General features: G+C 31.3%; 1 protein-coding gene across 5 annotated transcripts in view; it reads right to left on the reverse strand.

Annotated features, from left to right (window-relative positions):
• MON2 (MON2 homolog, regulator of endosome-to-Golgi trafficking) overlaps positions 1–12,702 on the reverse strand; it is a 116,211-nt gene that overhangs the window by 78,133 nt on the left and 25,376 nt on the right. For 3 of the 5 annotated variants that reach the window (XM_073213352.1, XM_017649757.3, XM_017649743.3), the window contains 5 exons: positions 8,062–8,189; positions 6,938–7,069; positions 4,205–4,334; positions 2,228–2,325; positions 1,015–1,140 (listed from right to left, as the gene is read on the reverse strand). In XM_073213352.1, coding sequence (XP_073069453.1) covers positions 1,015–1,140; positions 2,228–2,325; positions 4,205–4,334; positions 6,938–7,069; positions 8,062–8,189 — 614 coding nt within the window. Of the gene's footprint in view, positions 1–1,014; positions 1,141–2,227; positions 2,326–4,204; positions 4,335–6,937; positions 7,070–8,061; positions 8,190–11,444; positions 11,526–12,702 lie in introns of all 5 variants that reach the window. The other 2 variants (XM_073213353.1, XM_073213351.1) reach the window with 2 other exon arrangements.

A 12,702-nucleotide genomic window follows, 5' to 3' on the forward strand; every position in this document is an offset into this window, starting at 1 on the left:
CTTGCATTACAGCAGGAATAATAAACTAAGAGTAGGAATTTTGTGAGTACAATAAATCTGGAAAACACTTTTCAAATCTCCTACAAAGCCAGAAAATGCAGTCCAAACTATAGAAATTTCAAATTCAAATTCATTTACCAATTCCTTCCTTCATTCAATGTTTTTCAAACCCCTGCCATCTGCCACACACTTTTAAAAGTATCTGTGCATCAGTGAACTAAGTTCCTACCTCATAGAGTTCCTATCTACTTTCCTGTAGGGGAGGAGAGAAAAAAACTAATGTATAAATAACTATGTCAGGAGATAGTAGGTACTAGAAAGAAAAACAAAGATGGATAAGAAAGATAAGGATGTTGGTATGAAAAAAGTCACATTTTACACAAAGTGGTAGGGTAAGGTTTGTCTGATAAGTTGACCACTGAGCAGAGAACTCAAAGAAGTAAGACAGCAAGCCATATGGGAGAAAATTCCAGGGCCAGGAAACAATTCAGTACAAAGGTCCTGAAGCCAGTGGCTACCTGAGTCATTTAAGGAACTGCAAGAAAGACAGTGTGGCTAAAGGTTGAGGACAAGGGGAAGAGTGAAAAGAGATAAGGTAAAGAAATACTGGGGACAAAATTATGAAAACTTCCACAGACCATAATTGAGAATTCATCATTTGCTCTGAGTATAGCAGACATCAGCACATACCTACATATAAGCAAGCAAAAATTATTAACAATTTCTTAAGGTTTTTAAATATTACAAAAATAGCTCACATACCACATTCCCTCATATGCCCACAGACTGGGAAATGTATGACTAGGTAGCCTCTAAAGATTCCTTCTAATGTCAAAATTTCAAAATGTAGGGCACTATAAAAATGTAAGGTAACACTAAATTATTACATGTCTGAAGTCTGAAGCTATAATTCTTTACATCTTCTAATGTGGGGAAATATATGTTGCTTTCTTGAAAAACGTATGTCCAAAAATTAAAAATTAATTTTGTTGCAAGATACTACAAGCAGCTTACTTGTAAAAAGACTTGTGGAAAATCATTCAGGACTGACTCAAGTAATTCGAGGCCAAATGTTCGAGTCATTTCTGTCATGCCTACCAACCAGTAAGGGGCATCAGCATTAACCAACTGACAAAGGTCCTGGGAAAATAGTGAAACAGTAAATAAGAAGTAAATAAAACATTCACATACTGGAAAGAGTGCTTTTCAAAACTCATAGCTCATATTTTTTAAAATTATCTGTTCTTACATAGTAGTTGTTTTTACTCCTTAGTAACCAAGCACTGTTAATTCAAATTTTGACAAATTGTTTACAGCTGACCCTTGAAAATTAAGGCGATTAGAGATACAGACTTCATGCAGCCAGAAGTCAGCATATAACTTTTGACTTCCCAAAAGATTAGCTGCTAGTAGCTTACTGTTGATCAGAAGCCTTACCCATAACATAAAATTGATTAACATATATTTTGTGTTATACGTATTATATATTGTATTCTTAAAGTAAGCTAGAGAAAAAAATTTTTCAAATTGTCACAAATTTCCAATAATTTTTCCAATATATTTATTGAAAAAATTTGTCTATAAGTGGACTCACGCAGTTCAAAAAATCCATGTTGTTCAAGGGTTAACTGTATTATAAAAGTAAACTTTAAGAAATAATATAATTAATAGTAATATATAGAATACACATGGTTAATGGTTAAATATTACAAAAATAGCTCACATACCACATTCCTTCATATGCCCATGGACTGGGAAATGTGTGACTAGGCAGTCTCTAGACTAGCAATCTTTTAATGAAAAATCACTTAAACCTTTAATTAAAGTATAATTTTCAGTGTAGATGAACCATATTTTACTTAAAAGTATTATTCAAGTAATGTGAAAACAGGTATTTGTATATCAAATTATATTAAGTAGACTGGAGGTTTACTACTTAAATGCTCTTCTTAAAGGAATCAATTTATACAACTACCCATGCCTAATACACACTGATTTTCCAGTTCTGGGTTTTATTAATTATTTCCTTATAGTAAAACATAAACTTTTGTCATGTTAATTAGCTATAGATGCTCTTTAATGTTTCAGAACTTTTAAAAAATACTACTCTGAAACTTTAAAATTTGAAAATTTGATGTGTAAAAAAAATTAAATTGAAATAAAATTCCAAATTTAAAAAATTCACACAAAACTATATAATAAATATTATTTTTATCATCTGAAATACCTGGAAAAGCATATATGCATCTTTAGCACAAGGTTTGAGGGTACTGACAGATCTTCTGTTACTATTTCCTTGAACCAGTATTGGTTGTTCTATAATATCTGCAATGAAAACAAGACAGGTTTTAGGAGTTTATAATGACCTTTACTAAGTCATATATACTATTTAAGGTATATTGAAAATAAATAACTTGTTTATAGAATAAATTTTAAGTTCAGAGCTATGCTTCCAAAATGAAAAGAAATGCCATAAAAATCACTATTTACTATTCCACATTCATTTTAATAAGCTTAGTATCTTTATCCATATAAACAAACATATATACTTTATTTTCCCAGTGGCCCATCTCCAGCCCCTTTCTTTCATGGATATGAAATTCACACGATCCTTAAGTGTGCCTTTAAATATCAAACAAACATAAAAGTTTACCACATGGCTAATTCCTGTATCATTTCACCATCTTCAAGAGAATTCACGGCTTGATCTGCCAGTTACTGCATCAGTTAAATATACTGACTAGCTCAGAGTCAGCTAGAATGATGCTTCCCAACTTGGCATTTCTTTGAACACTAATAAGGTATCATTCTCTGTAAATTACAACAACCTGTTTTGAATATATGTTGACTTAAAGGCTACTTGAAAATAAAGAAGTTCTAAGTATTTTCTACCTTACTAGAAAGTACTGAATGAGATACTAGTCTTAAGAGACACACAACTACAACTACCAATCCAGGAATTATATTGAAGTTATGAATATATGACATTCAGACTAGAGAACTGCCCTATTTTATCCTGTAAATTTAATGCCTTAGCATTTTAAACTGCTAGAATTCCACCTGTATTTCCCCCAGGAAAAATCAATATACCAAAGTCAGTGGAAATATTCTAATAAACCAAGAGATTAAAAATACCTGAAACTGAATGTGAAAAATCTGACCAATGGTTAATTTCAGGAAAAGTGAAGTAATGATTTGAATATGCAGCATTACCATTACTTACTAGTAATGCCATTTTTTATCAGTACTACCAAAAAAGCACCAAATGAAATGAAAGATTGGATAATATTAAGAGTTTGGGGGGAAGGGGGAAGCAACATAAAGGGAAAAATTGTGTTTTTTTATTACATAAAGCAGATAGGTTGCTCCTGATGGTAGCACCTTATGATCTTTTCAACTAATCATGGGAAAAAAATTACCTTTCTTTCAATGAGGATAACAAATGAGAAAGAAATGTAATTTCTATAGTGAAGTAAAGTATAAAAACTGTAACAGAAACAGAGTATCTGTCAGCTCTCTGAAAGGATATGCTTCTAAGTTCTTAGGAATTTTTTTAAATTACAAAAAAATGTTAAAAATTACAATGAAGGTATCTGATGAAAATTAGATTAATCTTTATACTATATAAACATTCTTGATTAACACATGTTAATAGGCACAGACAAAAATTCACGAGGGAAGGCCACATTTGGACATTTACCCAAAAAACTCAAATGGAAAAAAAATATATAAGAAAGACACTTAAAACAGTACTAAAATAACTGACAGTGTAAGTGTTCAACAGGAGACTAGTAGACTAAATTTTGGAATAGCCACAAAACATAATGGAACCATTAAAATTCAAATTACAAAAATGAAAGAACATGAAAAATTCATATAATGTAATGTTTGGCTAAAAATAAACATAAAGCAGTATGTAGTATAAAATGTGAAATTATCCTCTTTAATATGAAATTATGCACATACTAGAAATAAACATGAAAAATAGAGCCTACCTCTTAGGATGACAAAATTATAAGGGATTTATTTTTTGAATTGCCATTATCAATACAATCATGTTGTTAAAATAAATATATATTACAAAGTCTTCTAGTTTATAGGTAGCCTAAACTCATGGGATTTTATTTATTGAAAATCAATACATGAGAAATCATGGATGTAAAACCCACACACTGTTAAAAGGACACAAGTTTTATCACTTTACCTCTGTGTCGTTCATCTTCTGCAACCATCCTCTCAAAAACAACAGTAACAACCTGTCGCACTGTAGCAGCAGCTGTATTATTTGTAATATTATCTTTTGTGAAGTGTAGTCGAAAACAAAGGACAATTGCCTAAAAACATAATTTTCATTTAGTGTAAAATAAGGCTAAAGAACATGGCTATTATCTTTATTTCATCTGACATAAGCCCAAACTAAAAACTTTATATTTGACTGTTTCAATCACAAATAGTCAAAGTCCCACCCTTTTATACAATAAAACTACAAAAATCCTTGGATTTTGAAATAATTTAAACTCTTCAGTAAATATTAGCCACAACATTAGCTAAGGTAATGGGAAATACACCTTTTACAGTTTGGTTCTTTTAACATGTATATAATAATGTGTTGTGCTTTTATTTCTATAAAACGACTTGCTTTGAAAAGAACAAGTACTCAAAGTTTACTATATCACTAAATCAGTAATCTGGAGAAATACTACATAAATTTGCTGGACATGTGCTTAAATAAAAGTGTAATTTTTAAAAAGAAGTAACTTTCTTTTCAAAATCAACCTTATTAAGGTGTAACATATATAATAAACGGTATCCCTTTAGTGTATATAATTCGATGGGTCTGATAGTTATATTCACTGACAAAGCTACTGCCATAATGGAGATACAAGACACTTCCACCACCCTGAAAGTTTCCTTCTGCTATTTTGCAGTTCATCTTTTCCTCTGATGTTGGCCCTAGGCAACCACCCATCTGCTCTTTTCACTATACATTAACTGGCATTTTCTATAAAAAGAATCACTCGGTATGCACTCTGCTGTGTCTGATTAGTTTGTAGTTTATTCCTGAGTAGCAGAGCACTCAGGTGACTTTCACCTGTGGATGGACATTTGGGTTGCTTCCAGTTTTCAGCTGCTGTGAATAAAGCCGCTATGAAATTCACATACAATCCTCTATGAGGACATGTTTTCATTTAACAAAGTAAATAAATAAATAAAAGTGAAAAGGCTGGATCATATGGTAAGTACAGGTTAAACATTTAAGAAATTGCTTGTTTCCCCGTGTGGCTTTACAATTTCATATTCTTGCCAGCCATATGTGTGAATTCAAACTAGTACTCCACCTCCTCAACAACACTTGCTATAGTAAGTCTTTTTTAATTTTAGCTATTCTAATGGCTTTAGAATAATATCTCCTTGTTGTTTAAATATGTTTTTCCATGATTACTAATGACCTTATATTCAATAGCCGTTTTGAATATCTCATTTTCTGAAATGTCTGTTGAAATCATTTACCCATTTTTTTATTGGGTTGTTTGGATTACAAATGAGCTGCGAGAGTTTTTTATAAATTCTAGATAAAAGTCCTTTGTCTGGCATTTGTGAATATTTTCCCCCATTTTGTGGCTTCATTTAAGGTGAATGGGTTTTGTGCCCTACCTAAGAAATCTCTTCCCACCCCAGGGTCAGGAAGATTTTCTCCTGTGTTCTTCTGAAAGTTGTACAACTTTAAAAGAAGTGATTCTTGGGAGAAAAACAATGGTAGTTTATATTCTATGCCTTATTACATTAATTACAAATTTTAAAGGAAATTTGTACCTTTGATACCACTACTACTCTTTTATTTCAACATAAATGAGAGGTACATGTTATATAGAAGCTTTTTTATTATACTGCATTTGCCATCCCCAAATACTATTTTTCCAAATTAACCAACACACTAAAAATAAATCCTGTATTTATTTATGAAACTATAATCAGTTTGGTAGATCAAATGACAATCTTTCATGAAATCTTAAATATATGTATCAGAATAATTCGATAGTTAGAAACCAAGAAGAATACATACAAAATTATTATAAAAACACATAAAAGATTTTATAAAGCAAGTATGAGTTTAAAACAATGTGCTATTTGCAAGTAAGTAAAATCTCATTATGACCTACAAACATCATATTAACTAGGAAAGATAGATATACTTTCTAGAGATAACAGACATAGCTTAATGTGACAGTATACTTTACAAACCATCCATCCTTAGAGGCATGCAAATTATAACAGATACATTACTGAAAGTCCAACAGATCCCTTAAATAATAAACCATTAATTAGAGACTTCTTTATTATATTACTCTCTGGACTTTCTGTTCTTTAAAAACATTTCATAACCTTAAAGAGCAAAATAAATAATGGAACAGCTATGGTAGGTTCTAAAGAGGGTGGGAGTAGGGAAGAAAAACTAGAACTAACTATCACACATGCAGACCTACCTAGTATAAATATAAAAGGGCACGTTTCCAGGTACTAATTGGACAGACTGAAGTTATCTGGTGGACATATCATATACATGTGAAGTTATTTTTAAAAGGGGTTGAGAGAGTGCTATTACAGGGAATACCCAAGGCAACTGGGAGAACACTGGTACCTCAAAACACTTATTTTCTCTCTTTCCTCTTCCTTACTCCTATTCTCCTGCTACTTTTCCTTGTCCTTTTCCTATTCACAATTAAGTCTGCTGGCTATACCAAAGGGGCTCTACTTAATCACCTTACTCTACTTTCAACTCTAATCTGGGGAAAAGAATTCACAGGCTGGAACATGCAGTGTCCCTTATCAAAATAGCTGTGCTGATTTTGCATCAAACAGCACTAGGCTTTTCTCTTTCAGCCAGCTTATTTAAACACTGTCCCAAAGCACTTATGAACTATAACAGTTTTCCTACCTTAGAAAGTGCTTCATCATGAACAACTGTATTGGTTGTTAAAAGAACAAGAACTGTTTGAAGTAGCTTAAGTTCTTCAAGACTATTTTCCATTAGCTGCCAAAGCATATTAATTATATTTCCAGCTGCAGTCTGTAAAGTAAATATTTTAATCATTATCAACAAATAAAATATAGGTGTGTTTAAGTTCTTAAATGAGAAAGGTGTATAAATATTGCCTCACATGGAGAGAATTACTGGATCACAATAACAAAGCCCATATTTCTAGATCTACAGATCCAAATACATTTCTCTCAACTAATTTGAGACTTATAACCAATTAATTTTCTTTCCAAAAATATCTTTAAAATATAATATACAATTTGAATAAATGCAAGTAGCAGCATGCAGTTCTGAAATATCTAGTCAAAAGTAAAGCTCATTTCTATATTACTATGCTTATAATTCTTTTGGAAATTTATGAATATGGACATACACAAGTTAACTATGAGCCTGCTGTTTACCTATTATTCCACCTATGTCATGCCAAAAACAAAATGCAACTCAAATTAACAGCACGTATATAAACTCAATTAAATCTGACATTGTTAGAATGCTATCCTAAAGGCAAAGAATTTATCACTTCTATTAAATTACCTTACGGAGTTCAAAGTTTAAGGTAACACCATTACATTTGAAAGCAGGATGCAGATTCATAGTGATGAAATGATTCTTTCACCATCATAAGGTTAGATCCAAACAATGCACTTAAGTTAGTGACCAATATATTATTATTTTAGATAATCTAGGAAATAGTCATGATTTTTCTCCCACCTTTTTAAAAAAATGTATGAATTATATTCTCTTCATTGAAATTGATAATCTTAGTTCTCAAAATTACCATCTGTGTTGCTGAACTATGGCTTCCTATTACAAATGACTTGACAAAATGCAGCTCTTAATCTTTATTCATTATTTATGAGTGTTTAATAATTAGACGATTTGGTAATCTTTTGAAGTTAAGCTATGTTTTTCAAACACATAAAACTGTTCTACATTAACTATCAGGAATGTTTCATTCTCCCCTTCCAAAAACACCTCATTTGATTCTTAGGTACAGAGTTCAGATAAAATCTTCACATTACCTCAGACACGACTTCATGGGACATAAGTCTTTGAACAGCAGCCAAACATAGCTGAGTGATCTTCGGCTCTTTTGTTCCACAACCCATTAGAAAAGGCTGAACAACCTCTGAGCTGTTTTCTTTCAATGCTTTATTTAGAACACATATAAAATAAATTATTAAATCAATTCATAAATAGGAATATATTTTTATATAATTACAATCAATAAATGTAAATCTTAATAAAAATTACCTTTATGTAAAATACACAAAAGAACAAAAATCAAGTAGGAAAAGTTAAAATACTACAAATAGATACTACAGACTTTGTATCTAAACTATACTCAGCAAGTACAGTTTTCCCAGGCTTTCCTTCAGACACTTTGTCCTCTGGTTCTCCTCCACTTTGTGCTATAAACTCTTTAAGAAAAACTTCTCAGAAGTTCTATCCTGTCTCAGAGAAGCACTCTATTTCTTCAATAGTGCAAAAGGGAAAACATGAGTAACAATTCATATTCTAGAGCAGGAAAGGTAATTAAAAATAGTATTCACATAATCTCTACCACACTTCCGAATGATATTCAGAAACTCCCTAAAATTTCATTATATGCCTTGGATATACACAGTCCTAATTTCTTCTTCAAGAAATAAGCTCATTAAAAACAATAACATTACTCCTCTTATTACTGAAGGATTACTTTAAATTAATTGGATGCACGTGCCGCAATTCCAAATTCTAATTTAATTCCTCCACCAAGCCAATTCTTTCAGAAATTTTCAAGTGGCAACAAAAACGTAAAGGGTTAGAAAATACACATACTGAATTATACATAATTAAATTTACAAAACAAAACTAAGTCAATACACACTTACTGAATGGCTACACAAAGATGAGTAAGACAAGTTTGTCATCCTCAAGGATCTGAATAGCTAGCATGGAATTCCAAGTCAAGGGAGCATTAAACTTAGGTGTTTGGAGTATATTTTCAAAGGTACTACCATCCATCAATTATTTTTTAAGATTAAGACTTGTAATAAAGACATACAAATCTGAGTTCTAACATATTTTTCAAAAGAAATTACAAGAAAGTCATTCAGAATTGCCAGTAAAAGCGTAAAACCTGTGCTAACATTAATTTTATCATTTAAATCCCCAAGCTGCTTCTCCAAAGCTCTTTATGGTATGGCAAGTGACTACAATTTCCTACAGCATGCTCTGCAAAGTCCCTCTAAATATGCCAGCATGAACTACTGACTGAGCTTAGCTAAAAGATAGCAATAACACTAGCAACGAACAGTGTTGTCAAATGGAGTCCCTTGCCTTATTTCTCTGTTTTCTTAAGCATAAAAGTTTTTATTCAAACCCAGAGACATAAATTTTCCATTACAATGTCTCAAAACATTTATATGAATAATTAAGATGACAATAAAGCTCAAAGAATACTATTCTGAAGCAGTAAATATCCTACCATAGTAAATCCTGCCAGAATCACTGAAGTAAGCAGCTACCCCTAACACTGCTGAATATTCCTAATCACTGAATGTTATTCAGGTAAATAAAAGTTTTCAATAGTAATGAGTTGCATTTATAACTTTTATGATGTTAACATGTGTTTCTCATCTGAGTATCACAGTAAATCCTATACAGTTTCTAGGGCATGATTTGGCCCAAGGTAGGTAGGTGGATTTGACACTGTAGGTAGGTGGTATTTGAAAATGTATCTTTTACTCCTGGTTCCCTATTCTTCTCACAACATTATGCGGCCACTCTTTAAGGTAAAAATGTCACTCGATGCAAATGCAAGTTAAAAGAATTAAAAGTTAGAGGAACCAATGATCTGTACTTCAAAGCTGTCTGCCTGAAATCTTCAGATAAATAAAGGAAAGGGATCCTGCCTTCACCGAAGGAAAAGCAACGAACTTTCATAGTCTCTGATGACAATGATTTTAAGACACATCTGCAATATCACATAAAGAAAATGAGTGCGAACTATTCCTATGAAACTATACTACAATGCTTCTAACCACTTAAAATTGTTCCTCACAATTTCATCCTCTAAGCCATCGAGACCATTATTATTTCTTGTCTTTTTGAAAATAGCCATTCTATCAGGTGTGAGATGACTCATTGTGGTTTTAGTTTGCATTTTCCTGAAGATTAATGATGTTGAGAATCTTTTCATGTACCTGTATGTCTTCTTGTAGACTGTCTACTCAGATCTCATGCCCAATTTTCAATTGGACTGTTTGTGTGGGATGCCTCATTTCTTGAAAGAGTACTTCACTATTGTCTGAAATCTTCTAAGCCAGCGATAGCCATTCTGCAAATTTTGAAGCTGTTGTTTTGACTTTACCATAAGATATTAATGAAGTTTTTGCACAAGAAGGGTGACATTTTAAATAGCAGTTAAATTTATGTGCTATCAACAATGCACATAACTAATGTGACAATAATATGAACAACTACGAACAAGTTCACACATGTACCAAAAATAGACAACTACAACACTTTCTAGAGCAAAGTGATTCTAAGATGCCATCAATTGCAAGATGCATCTAATTTGGGGATATTAAAATATGAAAAAACTGTGCATCTCAGAGTGAATAAAATAAGGTGAGCTACAATGAAATGCTGTATACAGGTCAGTCACAGTTTTCTACATCTATCAAGCTGAGATAGGGAGTACTACAAATAATTTTTAAAAACTATTTATTTTAATGTAACTCAAAGGATTCAAACATCTATCTCACATCTCCTTCCCACTTTTTACCCACCTCACAGTTTATGAGAATACAGTGGTCAAAAAGTCAGTTTCTATGTTATTCAGAATAGATGATAAACAAAAAAATAAAACCTGTTGATCTATTATGTCTTTTGAAGCATAGTGTGAAAAACAAAAATATATCCACGATATTGAGATCACAATGCAGTAAGTAAATATCATAACAAAAAGTATGGCTTTTTCCTTCTCTTGAAAGTGAAAGTAGTCCTAGAAAGCAGAAATTAAAAATTTTGCTCTTCTAATTGAGAGGCAGTGGCTGTATCTTTATGTACACTTATTTTAATGACATGCTACTACGTATAGCTTTCTATAAGAACCTTCCTAAGAATTTAGAAATCACATTGAGAAAAAGGTTATACAGCAATATAGAGACATCTTGCTTTAACCATTTTTTAAATCATTCCAGTAAAAAAAGGGGGAAAGGCTGACTCTCTAATCAAAGGTCTGTTTTAATTTCCATTAAAATATAAGGATAGCTTTGGGGGTAAGAAAAGAAAAAGTTCATTTTCTACTTAAGTCCCACTATAAGCATAACTCCTTTAACAGAATAACACTATGTTTGATATATAATTTATTTCCAGATTTTATAACTGTGAGATCAAATGATGCACTTCCACACACCTGAAAGAGGTCCAGCAGGTCCCCATATCCTAGGGGTTTCCTTGCTCTGAGCAGTTTCACTGCATAATTGCAGTTTTTATCCTGGAAAAAAAGAATTAAGCTAGGATACCCCTCTATGAATCACATTAATAGGGGTTAATAAAAGTTCTATGATGATAAATTTTAATTTCTTGTGAAAGAAATAAAATGTGATGTAGACATGACTGCTACACACAAAACCCTTAAAATCTAGTTATGTGAAAGCTGGATACTCCTAACAACATTAAAAACTTTTTTTAATGGTTCAAAAGTTCTGAAAATATTTTAAATGATTCAAAAATAGGAAGACAAATAAAAGTATGGCTGGTTTCATATTAAAAGCACAATATAGGAAAAGGAAATATTGTTCAACAAAGGATACAATTCATTAGTAATTTTGCAAAAGAAAAAAAACTCTAGGTCCTTATGTCCCCCCATATGTTATTAAGGAAAACATTTTTAAAAACAGAAAAACATGAAGAAAATTTAAATGACTATCAGTTATACAGAAGGAAAAGGGCTTTCCTAAGTGGAGAATAACAAATCAGAAAAATTAAATTATTTAAAAATGAAAAGCATTTAGATAAAAAGTTACAAGGTAAATAACTTGAAAAAATATAATAACATAATGGGCAGTTAGTATTTTTGCTATTAAAAATGGTTTAAACACTTTGATAAGGAAAATACAAAAACTCAAATAATATATTCAGAGAAAAATGTTCAACATTAAAAATAAATGTCAATTAAAATTAGAAGTCATTTGCCTGTTCAATTATCAGAAGTTTTTTTAAAATGATGATCTGGCAAAGATGTTATAAAAAGACTCACATATTGTTGGTAAAAGCATAAATGTTTATCTTTTCAGAAAACACTATGGTGACAAATTTCAAGACCATGTTCATATACTTTAATAATTTCAAACTCTACAAATTTATTTTTAAAAACAATTCTAAATAATTAAACATACTTAACATAAAGGAATGGTTATATAAACCACAATCACTTGCTAAAAAATTATGGAGCAATTAAAAAAATTAGAAAAGATTTTTCTAATCAAAGTATTTATGATATAATAAAAGGGAGGATACAAATTTTAAAAAAAATTTTTAATTCAAGGAAAATATAAATAAGAACACATTATATTGTAGAGAAATCTGTGAGCATGGCATCAGTTACAGCCCACTGTCTTCTAGCCTGGATTATATAAATAGCCTACTGACAGACCTCTGCCTTACTATTG

This window comes from Manis javanica, chromosome 10 (assembly GCF_040802235.1).
Source record: "Manis javanica isolate MJ-LG chromosome 10, MJ_LKY, whole genome shotgun sequence".
Lineage (NCBI taxonomy): Eukaryota > Metazoa > Chordata > Mammalia > Pholidota > Manidae > Manis > Manis javanica.